The 18,572-nt window shown below is 31.5% G+C and overlaps 1 protein-coding gene across 3 annotated transcripts in view; it reads right to left on the bottom strand.

The window, feature by feature from the left end:
* Positions 1-18,572, bottom strand: part of SYK (spleen associated tyrosine kinase) — a 147,871-nt gene that overhangs the window by 31,165 nt on the left and 98,134 nt on the right. For all 3 annotated transcript variants that reach the window (XM_051962215.1, XM_051962231.1, XM_051962222.1), the window contains 4 exons: positions 16,712-16,808; positions 14,612-14,789; positions 12,637-12,846; positions 795-984 (listed from right to left, as the gene is read on the bottom strand). In XM_051962215.1, the coding sequence (XP_051818175.1) occupies positions 795-984; positions 12,637-12,846; positions 14,612-14,789; positions 16,712-16,808 (675 nt within the window). The remainder of the gene's footprint in view (positions 1-794; positions 985-12,636; positions 12,847-14,611; positions 14,790-16,711; positions 16,809-18,572) is intronic.

Genomic DNA, 18,572 nt, shown 5'->3' with positions numbered 1-18,572 from the left:
AAGTGCATAGTTTTCAGATAGACATATTAAATTTTTTTAAATATGTTTTAAAAGACAAGCAAGAAGTACACAAGAATTCTATAGATTCATGTACAAACTATAGGCTTTTTTTGCTCTACTATGTACATAAAAATGACCATTTGAAGTTCAAAAAATTTTAAATAAATCATAAAAATGTTCCCTTTATATATATGAATAAGTATATATAAATATACATGACTTGTATTTTACTGTTTACTATTACTATATTATTATTAACTATTAAACTATAAAACTATAAATTTATTTACAAACTCCATAAGTAAAAGAACTGTTCAATAAACACAAGCCATTGTTTCTACCAAATTTGATTTATATAAATATATTGTATTATATTGTATAAATTATATAAATATTGTATATATTGTAAAAATTGTAAAAATAATTTATAACTTCCTAATTACACATATTTTGAAAGAAAAATCACTGTAAGATGTTACATGGCTAATAATGGCCAGGGGCCCCCATAAAGAAAAGAAAAAGATTATGCTTTTTTTCTCTGTTTTATAGAAATGGCATTAAAGAGTTAAAAAAAAGGAGCAATGGGTGTAAGACCAATAATTTGACAATTTGCAAAAGTTTTATAACTGCAGGAGACAAAAATTCTCATAACAAAGGATATTTTTGGCATGTAATTGGTTTTAAATAATTTTTTAAATGCTACTGTTAATAAAATCATTGCAGAAAGGTTGATCTGAATTCCAGTTTTTTTTTTAAAGGAAGAGTTACTAATGACATAGACAGAATATACTTACCTTGTAATAATTTTCATCAGCATTAAGTGCTTTTGAAAGTCCAAAATCGCTGATTTTGGCATAATGTTGGGTAACTAGTAAGACATTCCTTGCAGCCAGATCCCTGTGTACAAAATTGTTTTCCTCCAAATATTTCATCCCCATAGAAACTTGGTGAACCAGCTCTATGATATTCTTATCCTTGACATGCCTGCAAATAATAAACAGGTCCTTAGTAGGCCAATATTTAATTTTTATGACAAGGAAAAAAATACTGAAACAAAAACTTCCTTCATATAAACAACTCTAATAAAATTCATTCTTATTTATTGTTTTTTAAATAATTTTAATTATTTAATATTTCCCAATTACATGAAAAAAGTTAAAAATCTTTTTTTTTTTAAATTTTGAGTTCCAAATTTTCTCCCTCTTTACTAGTCTCCCCACTCCTTGAGAAACAAAGAAATCTGATATATGAAGTTATGCAAGACATATTTCAATATTAGTCATGTTGCAAATGAAAATGCTGACAAAGAAAACAAAAAATAGTTTTAAAAAAACATGGTTCAATCTGCATTCTCTTTCTGAAGGTGGAAAATATTTTTCACGATGGATCTTTTATAATCATCTTCTCAACACAAAAAGATTGTGATCATAGAAAGCCAAGGTGACAAGGAAGATCAAAATACACAGAAGATGATAACAAAGTCAAAGCTCCTACATCCAAAGCTTCCAAGAAAAATAAGAACTGGTCTCAGACCACAGCAGAGCTCAAAAGGGATTTGAAAATCAAATAAGATAAATAGAGGAAAAAATTAAGGAATGGTGCAAAAGGAAATTAAAAAGGCTAATTAGGAGAATGCTTTAAAAAAGCAAAATTGGCCACTGAGGAAAAAATTTCTTTTTTTTTTTTTTCCATTCACAGATTTAATTTAATGCTGTTTGGACACAGAGATCAAATCCTTGGTAGCTGTACATGTATATGTTACAGAACTTGGCAAGAAATAGATGCATAACAGGAAGGGTTTCCACATGTTCTCTGCAAATATATTTACATATCATCCTATCTTGTGAGGGCCCTATACAAATATGCGTGCTAAATATGGATGGCAGAAAATAATTTCTTAAAAATTAGAATTGAGCAAATGGAAGCTAATGCCTTCATAAGAAATCAAAATACAATAAAACAAAACCAAAAGAATGAAAAAATAGAAAACAATGTGAAATAGCTCACTGGGAAAAACAACTAATCTGGAAAATAGATCCAGGACAGATAATTTTAAAATTATTGGTTTACTTGAAAGTCATGATCAAAAAAAAAAAAAAAAAAAAAAGGAGCCTGCACATCATCTTTCAAGAAATTATCAAGAAAAACTGTGCTGATATTCTAGAACCAGAGGGTAAAATCAAAATTGAAAGAATCCATCAATCACTTCCTGAAAGATACCCCAAAATGAAAATTCCCCAGGAATATTATACCCCAATTCTGAAACTCCCAGGTCAAGAAAAAAAGATTGCAAATATACAGAAAGAAACAATTCAAGTATAGTGGAGTCACATTTGGAATAACACAAGATTTAACAGCTTCTACATTAAAGGATCAGAGGGTTTGAATGATGTTAGTTAAGAGCAATGGAGCTAGGATTACAACCAAGAGTCATCTATCTAGCAAAAGTTGGTATAATCCTTCAGAGGAAAAGAGAAAATTTATATGAAATAGAGCTCTTTCAAGCATTCATGATGAAAAGACCAGCTCTGAATAGAAAATCTGATTTTCAAATACAAGACTCAAATGATAAAGAGGTAATCAGGAAAGGAGATCATAAGGCACTTAACAAGATTTATCTGTTTAAATTCCTTCATGGGGAGATGATACTTATAACAGATAATAACTTTCTCATTAGAATCAATTCTCATTAGAATTAATTCTCAGAAGTATCTATAAATAAAAGTCAGAGATGTGAGTTGAATATAAAGAAATATCTAAAAAAAATTAAAAATCAAAAGATGAGAGAGTATTGCAAAGGGAAAGGGAGAGGTAGAATCGTGTAAATTATATGACCTAAGAGGCAAGAAACAGAAAGGGAGGGGAGAGGGAATAAATGAACTTTCATCAGAATTGACTCAAAGAGAAAATAACATACACATGCCACAGAAGTATAGAAATCTTTCTTACCATGCAGGAAAGTAGGAGAGAAAAGGAATACAGAAAGAGGGAAAGGTGATAGAAAAGAAGGCCTACCAGGAAAAAAGCTGGTCAGAGGCAAAACACTTTTGAAGAGGGAAAAGGTGAAGGGAAAGAGAGAATAGGATAAATGGGAGGTTACATGCAGACAAATGAAAATCAATGACTCAATGAGACAACAAGAATCAGTCAAGCAAAACCAAAAAAAAAAAAAAAAAATAGGAAAAATGTAAAGTACCTAATTGGAAAAACAACTGATCTGGAAAGTAGATCTAGGAGATACAATCTGAGGATTACTGGACTCCCTGAAATTCATGATGAAAAAAAAAAGCCTAGACACTATTTTTCAGGAAATCATCCAAGAGAACTGCCCTGATATTATAGAATCCGAAGGTAAAATAACCATTGAAAAAATTCACCAAACACCTCCTGAAAAAGACCCCAAAATCAAAACTCAAAGGAATATCATGGCTAAATTTCAGAACTATTGGACCAAGGCAAAAATTACAGTCAGAAAGAAACAATTCAAATATCAAGGAGCCACAATAAGAATTACTCAGGACCTAGCAGTTTCCATTATAAAGGATCAAAGGGCCTGGAATCAGATATTCCAAAAGATGAAGGAACTTGGAATGCAGCCAAGAATAAATTACACTGCTAAACTGAGTATTTTCTTTCAGAGAAGAAGATGGAAATTCAATGAAACTAGTGAATTCCAATTATTTTTGATGAAAAGACCAGAGCTAAACAACAAAAAAATTGACTTCCAAATATAGAGCTCAAGAAAAGCATAAAAAGGTGAAAAAAAATTTTGAGAACTGTATTTTTGTTATGGATATACATAGAGAGTGCATGTATAATTTGATTTTACTGTTATAATATAAAAAAGAAACTAGAGGTGAAAAGGGGATTGTACCAGGAAAAAAGGGGAAAGTGGAGGTAAGATGAAGGAAATTACATCTCAGCAAGAAGCAAAGAAAACCTATAATAATTGAGGGAAAGAATGGAGGGCAATGAATATCATATGAACCTTACTCTCATCAAATTTGGCTCAAAGAAAGAATATTAGATATATTTGGTTTCACCAAAAAACTTCTCTTGCCTTACAGAAAAGTGGGAAGGGAAAGAGGAAAAGGGAAGGGATAGGCCAAATTGAAGGGAAAACAGAAATAGTAGGGGAAAGGTATAAGAAAGGAGGAGGGTCTCTAAAGGGGGAGGATTACTTGAGGCATGTAGTGGTCATAAGTAAAATACTGGGGAGGAGGGAAAGGGGAAAAGGAAAGAGAAAAGTATAACTTTTAATAAGATGGCAGGAAATACAGAATTAATAGTTTTAACTATAAATGTGAATGGGTGAACTCTCCCATAAAGTGTAAGTGGATAGCAGACTAGATTAAAAGCCAGAATCCTACAATATATTGTTTACAAGAAACACATTTAAAGCAGAGTTATATAGAGAGAGTAAAGGTAAAAGGCTGCAGCAGAAGATATTATGCTTCAGGTGAAATAAAAAGAAGCAGGGGTAGCTATCCTGATCTCATATCAAGCAAAAGCAAAATTGATCTAATTAAAAGAGATAAGGAAAGAAACTATATCATGTTAAAGGGTCATAAATAATGAAGAAATATCAATATTAAACATATGTGCACCAATTGGTGTAGCATTTAAATTCCTAAAGGAGAAGTGAAGAGAGTTGCAAGAAGAAATAGACAGCAAAAAGTATAATAGTGAGAGATCTCAACCTTGCTCTCTCAAAAATAGATAAATCAAATCACAAAAGAAATAAAAAAGAAGTTAAATTGGTAAATAGAATGCTAGAAAAGCTAGATATAATGGATCTTTGGAGAAAATTGAATGGAGACAGAAAGGAGTACACTTTCTTCTCAGCAGTTCAAGGAACCTATATATTAGGACATGAAGACCTCAAAATCAAATGCAGAAAGGCAGAAATAGTAAATGCATCTTTTTCAGATCACGATGCAAAAAAAATTACATTCAATAAAAGGCCAGGGGAAAATAGATCAAAAAGTAATTGGAAACTAAATAATCTCATCCTAAAGAATGAATAGGTGTAACAGCAAACCATAGACACAATTATAATTGTGTCTACAATAAAAATACTACAACATACCAAAATCTGTGGGAAGCAGTCAAAGTGGTAATAGGTGGAAATTTTTATCTCTAGATGCTTACTTACACAAAATAGAGAAAGAGAAGAGCAATGAATTGGACTTGCAACTAAAAAAAGCTAGAAAAAGAACAAATTAAAAACTTCCAATCAAATACCATACTTGAAATTCTAAAAATAAAAGGAGAGATCAATAAAAGTGAAAGTAAAAAAAAAACAAACTATTGAATATATAAATAAAACTAAGAGGTGGTTTTATGAAAAAAATAGATAAACCTTTAGTTAATTTGATTAGAAAAGGGAAATAGGAAAAACAAATTGTTAACTCAAAAATGAAAACGGAGAACTTTTCACCAGTGAAGAGGAAATTAAAGCAATAATTAGGAGTTATCTTTCCCAACATTATGCTAATAAATTTGACAGCCTAAATGAAATGGAGGAATACTTATAAAAATATAGATTGCCCAGATTAACAGAAGAGTCCCATTTCAGAAAAAGAAAGAGAACAAGAGAATCAATTCCCTAAGAAAAAATCCCCAGGACCAGATGGATTCACACGTGTATTCTACCAAACATTTAAAGAACAATTAACTCCAATACTATATAAACTATTTGAAAAAATAAGGAAAGAAAGACTCCTACCAAATTCCTCTATGGCACAGACATGGTACTGATACCTAAACTAGGTAGGACAAAAAACAGGGAAAGAAAATCATAGACCAATCTCCCTAATGAATATTGATGCAAAAATCTCAAATAAAATATTAGCAAAGAGATTACAGAAAACCATCCCCAGGATAACATACCATGAACAAGTAGGATTTATACCAGGAATGCAGGGCTAGTTCAGTACTAGGAAAACTATATCAATAACCAAATTAAGAAAAACCATATGATTATCTCGAGATGCAGAAAAAGTATTTGATAAAATCCAATACCCATTCCTATTAAAAACATCAGAAAATGTAAGAATGAATGGACTTTTCCTTAAAATAGTCAGGAGCATCTATTTAAAATCATCAGTAAGCATCACATGTAATGGGGATAAATTGGAACCATTCCCAATAACATCAAGGGTGAAACAAGGTTGCCCACTATCACCATTATTATTCAGTATTGTGTTAGAAATGCTAGCTTTGGCAATAAGAGAAGAAAAAGAGATTAAAGGAATTAGAGTAGATAATGCTGAAACCAAATCATCACTCTTTGAAGATGATATGATCCATATAAATCCAACAACAAGAGATACAAAGAGAAATTCCATTTAAAATAACTGTAGATAGGATAAAATATTCAGAAATCTATCTGCCAAGGAAGGCATATATGAGCAAAACTGCAAAACACTTTCCGTACAGATAAAATCAGATCTAAGCAATTGGAAAAATATTAAGTGCTCTTGGATAGGTTGAACTAACATAATAAAGATAGCAATACTACCTAAACTAATCTATTTATTTAGTTCTATACCAAACTCCCAAGAAACTATTTTACTGACCCAGAAAAAATTACAACAAAATTCATCTGGAAGAACAAAAGATCAACAATTTCAAGGGAATTAATGAAGAGAAAAGCAAATGAAGGTGGCCTAGCTGTACCAGATCTAAAACAATATTATAAAGCAGTAGTCATCAAAAGCATTTGGTACTGGCTAAGCAATAAAGATGTTGATCAGTGGAATAGGTTAGATTCACAGAACAAAATAGTCAATAATTATAGCAGTCTAGTGTTTGACAAACTCAAAGACTCCAACTTTTGGGATAAGAATTCACTATTTGACAAAAACTGCTGGGAAAATTGGAAATTAGTATGGCAGAAACTAGGCATGGACCCACACTTAACACTGTATACTAAGATAAGGTTGAAATGGGTTCATGATCTAGACATAAAGAATGATAACATAAACAAATTAGAAAAACATAGCATAGTTTACCTCTCAGATCTGTGGGGAAAGAATTTGTGACAAAAGAAGAACTAGAGATCATTATTGATAACAAAATAATTTTGATTTATAATAAGTTTAAAAGTTTTTGTACAAACAAAATTAATGCAGACAAAATTAGATGGGATGAAATAAACTGGGAAAACATTTTTACATCCAAAAGTTCTGATAAAGGCTTCATTTATAAAATATATCAAGAATTAACTCAAATTTATAATAGTTCAAGCCATTCTCCAATTGATAAATGGCCAAAGTATATGAGCAGACAATTTTCAGATGAAAAAATTGAAATTATTTGCAGTCACATGAAATGGTGCTCCAAATCATTATTGATCAGAGAAATGCAAATTAAGATAACTCTGACATACCACTACACATCTGTCAGATTGGCTAAGATGACAAAAAATGATAATGATGAATGTTGGAGGGATGTGGGAAAACTGGGACACTGATACATTTTTGATGGAACAGTGAATTGATCCAATTATTCTGGAGAGCAATTTGGAACTATGCTCAAAAAGTTATCAAACTGTGTATGTGCAGTCCCTTTGATCCAGCAGTGTTTCCACTGGGATTATATACCAAAGAGATTTTAAAGGAGGGAAAGGGACCCATATGTGCACAAATGTTTGTGGCAGCCTTTTTGTAATGGCAAGAAACTGGAAACTGAGTAGATGCCCATCAATTGGAGAATGACTGAATAAATTATGGTATATGAATGTTATGGAATATTATTGTTGTGTAAAAAATGATCAGCAGGATGAATACAGAGAGGCTTGGAAAGATCTACATGAACTGATACTAAATGAAATGAGCAGAACCAGATCATTATACATGCCAACAAAAAACTATACAATGATCAATTCTGATACACATGGCTCTCTTCAACAATGAGATGATTCAAAACAGTTCCATTTGTTCAGTGATGAAGAGAGGCATCTACACCCAAAAAAAGGAATGTAGGAACTGAGTTTGGACTACAACATAGCATTCTCACTCTTGCTGTTGTTATTTCTTGCATTTTGTTTTCTTTCTTAGTTTTTCTTTTTCTTCCTTCTGATCTATACAATGATCAATTCTGATGGACATGGCTTTCTTCAATAATGAGATGATTCAAAGCAGTTCCATTTGTTCAGTGATGAAGAGAGCCATCTATATCCAGAGAAAGGTCCATGGAAACTGAGTTTGAACCTGTGGTCCAACATAGCATTCTCACTCTCGCTGTTATTTCTTGCATTTTGTTTTCTTTCTTAGTTTTTCTTTTTCTTACTTCTTGGTCTGATTTTTCTTGTGCAGCAAGATAATTGTATAAATATGTGTACATATAATGACTTTAACATGTATCTTAACATATTAAAAATACAATCAAAATCAAAATAATTGTAGACAAAATAAAATATTTGGGTGTCTACCTTCCAAGACAAACCCAGGAACTATATGAACACAATTGAAAAATACTTTTCACACAAATAAATTCAGAGCTAAACAACTGGAAAAATATGAATTGTTTATGGGTGGGCCAAGCAAATGTAATAAAAATTACAATTCTAAATTATTCTACTTATTCAATGCCATGCCAATCAAAATGCCATAAAATTATTTTATGGAGCTAGTAAAATATTAACAAAATTCTTCTGGAAAAAGAAAAGGTAAAAAATATCAAGTGTATTATTTTTTTAAGCAAAGAATAATAGCCTAGCAATACTAGATCTAAAACTATATTATTAAGTAGCAGTCATCAAAATTTTCTGGTATTGGTTAAGAAATAAGAGTGATAAATCAGTGAACACATAATATAATAATCAATCACTATATTAATCTACTGTTTGACAAACCCAGCTTCTGGGATGAGATCTCAAGCGTTTGACAAAAATTTCTGGGAAAGTGGAAAATATGTTAGAAACTTAGCATAGACCATCATCTCACACCTCATATGAAAATAATGTCAAAATGAAGATTTAAACTTGAAACAATTTTTAAAGCCAATATTTCTGATAAAGGCCTTATTTCTACATATAAAGGACTGAGTGAAATTTATAAGACTACAAGTCATTTCCCAATTGATAAATGGTCAAAGGATATGAACAATTTTCAAATAACAAAATTAAAGCCTGCTACAGTCATATGAAAAAATTCCTTAAATCACTATTGATCAAAGAAATGCAAATTAAAATAACTCTGAGGTACCACTTCATTCCTCTTATATTGACTAAGATGACAGAAAAAGATTATGCTAAATGTTGAAGGGAATGTGGGAAAACTGGGATGCTAAAGCATTGTTGGTAGAGTTGTGAAAGGATCCAACCATTCTGGAGAGCAATTTGTAACTATGCCCAAAGGGTTATAAAACAGTGCACACCCTTTGACCCAGAAGTACCACTACTGGATATCCCACAGAAATCATAAAAGAGGAAAAAGACCACTTATATAAAGAGTATTTGGAGCAGCCCTTTTTGTGGTGGGAAAGAATTGGAAAAAGAGTAGATGCCCATTAACTGGGGAATGATTGAATAAGTTATGGTATGTAGAAAAAATGGAATATTGTTGTTCTATAAAAAATAATGAACAGGCTGATTTTAGAAAGGCCTGGAAAGTTCTACATGAAATAATGCTGAGTGAAACAAGCAGATCCAAAAAAACGCAACTCAGCAAAAGTAAAATTGTGTAGATTGATTAACTATGAAAGACTTCTCAGTGGTTCAGTGATTCCAGCAGTCCTAATAAATTGATTGGAAAATGCCATCTGCATCCAGAGAGAGAATTATGAAGACCAAATATAAATCAACACATGCTATGTTCACTTTTTTCCTAGTTTTTTTTCTCATGGTTTTTCTATTTTGTTTTGATTTTTCTCTCCCAATATGATTCATATAGAAATATATTTTAAAATGAATGTATATGTATAACCAAAATAAAAGTATGTTATTTTATATGTAACTATGGAAAAAAAAAGAAAATGAAGAATGGACAATAATTTTATTTTAATAATTATCTTCTTTTGCTTTCATTCCTCTACCACTCCTATTTGATTTTAAAAATCATTTTTCAACTCTCCAAATATTCATGTTGGGCTTATATATCCAATTCACATTTTCCTTTGAGGATTTTCTTGTAGCTGTTTTGATTTCATTCTCCTCTTCTGCATTTGTTTCTTGATCTTTCTTATCACTGGAGTAGTATTTTGCCCTTGATGCTTCTCTTTCTATTTCACCCCTCACCCAAAAGACTAAATGGGGAAAACAAGAGAGAAATTTGTTCATTTGTTCATTCTTTCACCCTATTTCTTGATTGAGACTTTTTTTTTTTTTTTTTTTTTTTTAGCATTGTACTTAGTTCCCAAAATGAATAGTGGCAGAGAGTGGCACTGTTTCATGCTTCAGACTTTTTCACACTCCTCTTTTCAGAACTATTTCTGAGGGTTTAGAAGTTTTTTTGTACTTTCAAAGTGCTGAGATCTGAAAAGAGGCATAGACATTGCTCTTTTAGTCTGCACTCTGGTCTTTACTGAGCAAAGGTTCCTGCTCTCTTGGGATTGCAATCAATACTGCCCTCTAGGACTCCTCCACTCTTGGAATCAGAAACAAAAATGTTCCTCAGGATCCCTGATCCTTTGGGGACTGAAATGAGTACCCCTTAGAGTTTCCATTCTCTCTTGACTAAAAGTTTTCTTCTCAGCCTTGACCCTGAAGTGGGTATAAGCAGTGAAATTGCCAAAAACATCTGGTTCAGTGTTAGAATAGAGACACTTAGTAATCTCTTTCTTACCAGTTGCCAAGTTTCTTATCATCTCTGTCTTGAGAGTTCCTGAAGTTGCTGCTACTTCTATCACTACTACCTGCTTCCACAATTGTGGTTTTATCCATGTATGCTCCAGTCCAGCCTTATATTACAAACCTCTCTTTCTGCTCTCCTGTGTTGTCTTGGGTTGGAAGAACGTCTCACTCTGATCTTTTCTTAGATCTGCCACTCTAGAATTATTGTTTGAAGAGGAATGTTGGGAGAGCTCAGCTAAATGCATTCACTACTCTGACATTTTGTTTCTGTCTCCAAAAATCTTTTAAGATTTTTCCATCTTAGAATGCAACAGGTAAGAGTGGCAATGGTAAAACCTTGGCAAATTATATACCATAAGTCATTAATTAAATCCGATTTTCCAGAACTGCCAACTTCAAAAATCTTGAAAAAAAGGTTTTAAGAAATTCAAAGGAAGCAAGCCTAGCTCTTGATTTAACATAACCATGAGATTTATGCTATAGGAAAATGAGAAGGTAGAAAAGACATATTTTTGGAAAACGACATGAACAAAATAAATAAGCTGTTTTTTTTTTTTTAATTCTCAGTCACCTTTGGGAATTCAACAAAGTGAAGGACTGTAGTAATGTCAATTAGATTTATATTTTAGTTCTTGTTACACACAGATATATGAAGCCATGGGGGAAAGAGGTAGACAAAACATATTCTTTTATTTTTCCAATTTGATAAGATAATCAAAACTATTCTGGGATTTGGGGAGATCCTTTTATTGTAAAATTTTCAGTATTTTATTTTACTGGCCATAATTTTTGTTACAAAAATAAGTTGAATTATTTTGTTATATTTGTTCTATTCTTTTACACTTTGCTAATGTCTTCATCACTCCACGCTATCATTCTTCCTTAAAATTGTTTACAATTATGTAGTGGTATGTTAGAATAGAACAAAAAGATACAGAGATGCTTTATAGTAAATTTTCCATTTCATGAAAGCTACTTCATATCAACACTGATGTGGTAATTGTTTGCTTTTAGTATTAAAATCAGTTAACAGTAAGTGCAATATACAAAACTTTGGGAAGGATTTAATGCAAAATTTAACTCATAAACTCATAAACATGGATGCCAGTTTAATGTCAGAATTAGAACATTTTGTACTGCCTTACAAAATGCTTTACCCAAATATTTGTCTCAAAGTGATTTAACCCAATGAGCAAGCATACCTTGTCAAAACATCTTATAAGTTATTGGCTTTACTTGGCTAGTATAAGCTAAACAAAATGAAATACTGAAAACAAAAGTCATTAAATCAAGTTCTCACTCCTTGATATTTCCAAGACGGCACAGAATTGGAATTTTGTTGAATGTAATAAGACAGAAAATGAACCTTCAGAAACAATTTACTGAAATTCTCCCTTTATGCATGCCTTAGCTTTAACATTTTTGTGGGTCCCTATATGAAAGGAGAAAAAAGTAGTAGCAAGTATTTTAGAAATATTTGCAATATGCTGTTAATTATTATTAAATAATCTTATTAAATCTTATTTAACTTATTAAATCTTATTAAATTAGTAGTGTAAAACTCAAATAGAAATGAGATCATTAAATCATTAAGTAAGGACCCCTGTAGGCCACACATTGACTTAGAACCTTATTAATGTTATCTATGTTTTAATGTGTTTTTATTTATTTTGCTAAGTATTTCTCAATCACATTTTAATCTGGTTAGGGTAGCACTTAGGAGTTTTGTGAACTTTAGTGAAATCTGTTTGATTGACATTTCTGCTCTAAAGAAAACATAGCACTGATATTATTACTATAGGATTCTCCAGAATACTGAGTAATTAGAGTAAACTTACCTGTTTTTCTGCAGATATTTATTGAGTGGACCAAGTTCAGCCATCTCCATGACTAACATCCAGGATTCAGCTTCACATATGCCAATCATTCGGACAATGTAAGGATTGTCTAGCTGTTGCATGACATTTGCCTCTCTTAATAACTCATCTTTAATTGCAGGGTCATTGGTCTCATTTTTGAGGATCTTTACAGCCACTAATTTTTCACCTCTACAAAACAAATTCAAATACACATACATACACATTTACATTTTTAGATTAAATTACCCTTTGAGATATATTTCCTAATTGCTATTAATAATATAGAATTATCCATCTCTCTGGCACTGAATGAGAATAAGTTATCCTTTGAAATAAAGGCCTAATCAGTTTCTTCCTCAATTTTTTTCCCTACTTCTCTTTCTACTTCAATCCTTCCCTCACAGTGAGGAAAGTAAGGGAAAGGCAAAACATCCAGGGAAAAGTTGGAATTAAAGAATTACTTTAAAAGAAATATGGGGTTATTTTAATTTTCAGATTTCAGATACATAATATATATTAAGACATAATTAAGAAAATTTAATGCTAGGGAAAAAACAGAATAATTCCTCAATTTGTGAAATGTTTATATCCCAAAAAATAGTTGTTTTTTTTAACTTGAAACATATTTTTCCCTAACACAGCAATTCATGAACATTGATTTAACTTATAACACATCTGTACTACTATATATCTGCAGTGAAAAAACAAAACAGGGGCAGCTAATTTCTGTAGTGGATAGAGCACCACCCCTATAGTCATGAGGACCTGAATTCAAGTCTGGCATCAGACACTTAATACTTCCTGGCTGTGTGATCTTGGGCAAGTCACTTAACCCCAATTGCCTCCAAAAAAAAGAAAAAAGAAAAGAAAAAGAAAAATAGCAAAACAAATATAATATGTAAAGTCATGGTTTTCTTTTAAGTAGAACATAAGAAAGCACTTTAAAAACATACATAGGTTGGTGTAATTAATCTGTCTCTTAGCTTTGACACAGGGAGAAAAGAAAGAAGCAATGATTATTTCTTAATTTAAAAATTGTAAACCTTGGCTCAAAAGCACACATTTTACTGTACTATTAAATAAGTTTTTGGCTATCTTAGATCTTGCCTCTGGAAAAATCCAAAAGTTAATTAAGATAATCATGACCTAAGGAACAGGGTCTTTCATCTTAGATTCAGGAATACAAAAAGAAGAGGAGACAACTTTAAATCAGTCTAATACCAAAAAAGAGGATCAGTGTGTGGGATAAGAACAAACTTTACTATATTTGTCTATTTGTATCTTTTAGTTTTAAAGTCATATACTCCTATTGAATTCACTTTTATGTGAATAAAATTATGCAATCTAAATCTAAAATACTTTCATCTTTCTTTCATGTGTTTTACTAAACAAACTAAACTAAACAAATGATAAGGACTTTCAGGAATTTTATATGTAGCTCTAGGACAGTCTATACCCAAATAAGTCTAAATCTAGTCTAATCTAAGTCAACTAAGTCAAAACATGATACACATTAACTCAGCCACTTTCACACAGATTTATCACTGCCTTCAGACATCCATGTCACAAAGCCTACTATAATAAAAACACTGTATAGTGTATATAATTGCATTATATATTAATTGTACCAGAAATTCACACCAAAGTCAAGTGAAGATTTAACCATATAGTGCTATCCTTTGCATTTAAATGGGCTAGGAGGATAATTCTCTCATTCTATCTCTCTCTCTATATATATAGGAGGATAATTCTCTCATTCTCTCTCTCTCTCTATATATATATATATAGAGAGAGAGAGAGAGACAGAGAGACAGAGATAGAGATAGATATAGATTTAGATATATAGATATAGATATATACATACACATATACACACACAATATATATATTGAATTAACAAATACTATAAAGACAGCAAATACATTTGAAAGCATGACTGAAAACAGCAACTTACTTTTTCATCCTATACCGACCCCTTTTAACAGTGCCAAAGTTACCAGAGCCAAGCTCTCCTTCTTCCAAAGCTAGCAATGCTCTGTCCAGACGTACTTCTTTGGGTCTGATTTCTTCTGGATCAGCATAGGGACTTTCATAGACCGCGGTGTCCATTGGTAAGGCTTCCCTCTGCATGTCTGCAAATCATTTAAACACATTTTCACCAGCCCCATTAGAGAATGAGTTTCCCTTTATAATTGCAACTGAATAAACATATTTTGCTACTTTTTATTTTTTCAATGTGGAGCAAATAGCATTCCATGATAATATTAATGTTATTTTTTTAAAATTAATGTTACTCCTTACTTAGACTAGTTTTAGGAAAATTGTGATAAGCAAATTTTTAGGCTATTGGAGCAGTATTTCAGATTTTGATTCTATTGAGCAAGTGGGTAGGACAAAAATTTAATGTAACATCTATTTTATCATCTCCTGTGTGCCACACTGATCCTAATGGGACAAGATGCTTTTAATTAAATAGTAATGAGAAACAAGAGAGGCAAATTGTTAATTTATGCAGCAATGTCTATTTCATCATTGACGAAATAGATAATACCATAATACAACTATCAAAACAAAAAAAATATGCCACCTGGAAAATTCTCCTTGACCATTTACATTTTAAAAAGAACACTAGGAGACCAAACACTAACTTATTTAATGGTCTTGACATTGATATAGCTTCTTAAAAGTACCTGTGCATCCTATAAGGGGCAAAACTCTGGTTCATTATTTCAAATTCTGATGTTTCTATATATCATTATTGATATTGCACATCAAAGTATTTTCCAAATTAATAGTTTTTCAGAGTTGGCTGGTACCAATATTTTAAATGTGGTGTGTGTATGTAATGTGTATGTGTGTATATGTGTGTGTGTGTGTGTGTGTGTGTGTGTTAATGCTAGTTTTTCCCCCTCTCAACTATTGTCAATAGACAATAGTCTACTATTGACTCTCAGTCTTCAGTATTTTTAAATTATGGTGTCCAGAACTGAATACAGTACATGAGATTTGTTCTAACCATTATTAAGATAAGCTATAATTTCTTTATTACTTTTAACTATAACTCAATTCAGTTGAAGATTACATTAGAAGGCAATCTCACACTGTTATCATCTTTTGTGAAAACTGCAGTCAAATATAATCCTTCAAATGTTTTTAGACAAATTAGACAAATTCTGCCTTATACTTATGAAACAGAAACTTTACATTTACCCATATTGAATTCTATCTTCTATTGAATTTATTCTTGAAATTAAATTCAGCCAACAGCTTTATCCAGCTCTCTGAAAGGAGTGATCACTGACTTAAGTCTTAATGAAAGCAAGGGATTCTAAAAACTGATGGAATGAAACATATCTGTGAAAATGTGTTCATATGGGAGATGGAATGTCAGCTTTGGAAAAAGCTAATAAACCCACTGTGGAAGGCTTTAAATATTCATTTGAAGGTTTTATATTTGGTCTGAGAGGCAACAGGATTTATGTACAGATAAGAAACACATGATTAATTAAGACTTTCACCTTTTGAAAATTATTTTGATAGCAAGGTAGAAACTAGATTGAAAAGGTGAGAAAGTAGAAGTTACAGAGATTTAGAGGATACAGCAATAATCTAAGCTAGAAGTTTTGAGACTGACTAGGATAACAGTTTTGTTGGTTGTAAGATATTGGATTTGAGTTATATTGTGTACAAATTGATAGATGGGGTTGTGGGGAGAAGATAGCATCAGGATAGCTAGAATACAAATCTGAGTATATGGAAGAATAATAGCATACTCAATAGGAACTAAACTAAAGTTTGAATAAGAGATGGGTTTGGAGGTTGAAGATGGTTCCATTTTGGTTTTAGAATATAATTGTTATATCCAGTGAAACTGGAGAGAGTCAGTCAGTGAGGTGCGACTGATCATTAGTGACATATTAGGGTATAATATAAAGATATGAGATACCCAAATGGATGTTCATCTCAGGAGAATATGGAGATGAAGAAAAGATGACCATGAGGATACAGAAATTACAGAAAACAATGAGTTAAATGAGCATGTGATTTTACCTACCTATTTCAGCTCCCAAAGTGGTACCATCTGTCCTCTGTAGCACATAAGGATTAAGTTCTACTATACTCTCTGCCCGGTTAACATTGGAAGGATGTGACTGAAGCACAAGATGAAACATTTAATATACGTCATGGATATATATTTGATTTGTTGTTTATTTATTATAGCATAATTTATTCAAGAAAGACATAGACAAGAATTACAGACAGAAATTTTTAACTAAAATTTTGTCTCCTTCAGGTTATTGCTTAGGCACATTTTGATTTTAAAAAGTATATAATATGGAAATGTAAAACCACTGTAAATATTTGAAAGCCTGTCTTCTGACATAATTAACACAAGTAGTAAGGACAGAATGGGGAATTGAAGCCAGGTCTTCTGACTCCATTCAGTGCTGTTTTCCATTCTGCCACAAACATAATATAAACTGGCAAGATATGGGATAGTAGGAATTGAAAGGAATGGACATAATTATTCCTGGGAGATGTTAACATAAAGAAAAGTCTTTTCTAATTTTTCAAGTTAAGACTAACCACCAAAAAAAAAAAATCACATCTGCTTAAGGGAAAAATCCCAAACCTTTTCCTTAGGACCTACTCTTCTTTTAGATTGGCTGAGTCTGCATGACAAGGGGTTTCTATTACTAAGATAATGGAAAATTTTACAATATTCTCTGGCTTTTCAAACATAATTTCCTTTCTATGACGGAATACCAGCAGGTCAGGATCCTCTCCTCCATAGTTCACTCAATTTTAAAGCTAGCATTTTAAAGGCTTCTAAGACCCATACTGGGTGGTTTGTTCAAGAGGCCTCATAATTAACTGATTGGTTGAGATCAATAGATTGTGTACTTGTCTACAATTAAAAAATGACATTATAAACACCTGCATGTTTATTAAAGGCAAAGAGTTATGAGGAAAATAAAAATTATAGTCATGTAATAAATAATTATAATTTTTTTAGAAAAGTTTCTGCGACAGAACTGAATGCTTTCAAAATTATGCTATATAGCCTTTTAAAATTTCTGGTCTAAGTGTCTCTCATGGTTTCTCTAATAGGTATATATGGACAAGGTATGATAATAGCAAAAAAATTATTTTGCCTAAGACTGAGACTAAAAGTAGATGGTCTACTCCATGAATGAAAAAAGAATAAACTAGGCATATGTGCTGAAAATACATTATTTTTTCAAACAATTAGAGCACTACTAAGGAGAAAGCTTAACATAATAATTTGCCATTTTAAAGACAAATAAATAAATAAAACAAAGGGAATAAAGGCCCTCCTGAAGACAGTCTCTTAATATAAGAAGTTATCTTGAATTTAAATTTATAGCTATTTATAAATAAATTTATAGACAACTTTTCTAAGACTTTGTTTGATCTTAATTTTTTTTTAATGGAATCCTTCTATCTTACCTATTTTGAAAGTACAGCAGCCACTCATGGAGCCAATCTCACTATTTATCAGCATGAAAGTTTTGACCTATTCTATTCCTGACCTGAGTCTCTCCTTAGGCAGTTTGATGACTCTAAATTCTAACAGGCTCACCAAAGTGAAAGTGAATTAATATGTACACCTTATTGGCATTAGCCCTTCTGACGCTCAAAAGTCCCAGTGCACTAGCTTCAATTTCCTTATGTATTTAGGGTTAGACATTAGCTACTATGCGAATCTGGAATAAATATTGCTATTGAAATGTGTTGTGAACCAACACAAAGGATGAGACAAGCAATCTTTTTTTGAATTACATTTAGATATCTTTTCCTTTTTAATTGATTATTGAGGCAAATACACAAAGTCAACAATTTGTTATAGTTCTTAATCTATCAACTATATAATTTATCAACAATTGTTTATG

This window comes from Antechinus flavipes, chromosome 1 (assembly GCF_016432865.1).
Source record: "Antechinus flavipes isolate AdamAnt ecotype Samford, QLD, Australia chromosome 1, AdamAnt_v2, whole genome shotgun sequence".
Taxonomy (NCBI): Eukaryota; Metazoa; Chordata; class Mammalia; order Dasyuromorphia; family Dasyuridae; genus Antechinus; species Antechinus flavipes.
The sequence above is the reverse complement of the archived record's forward strand: the minus strand, read 5'-3'. Positions and strand labels throughout refer to the sequence as shown.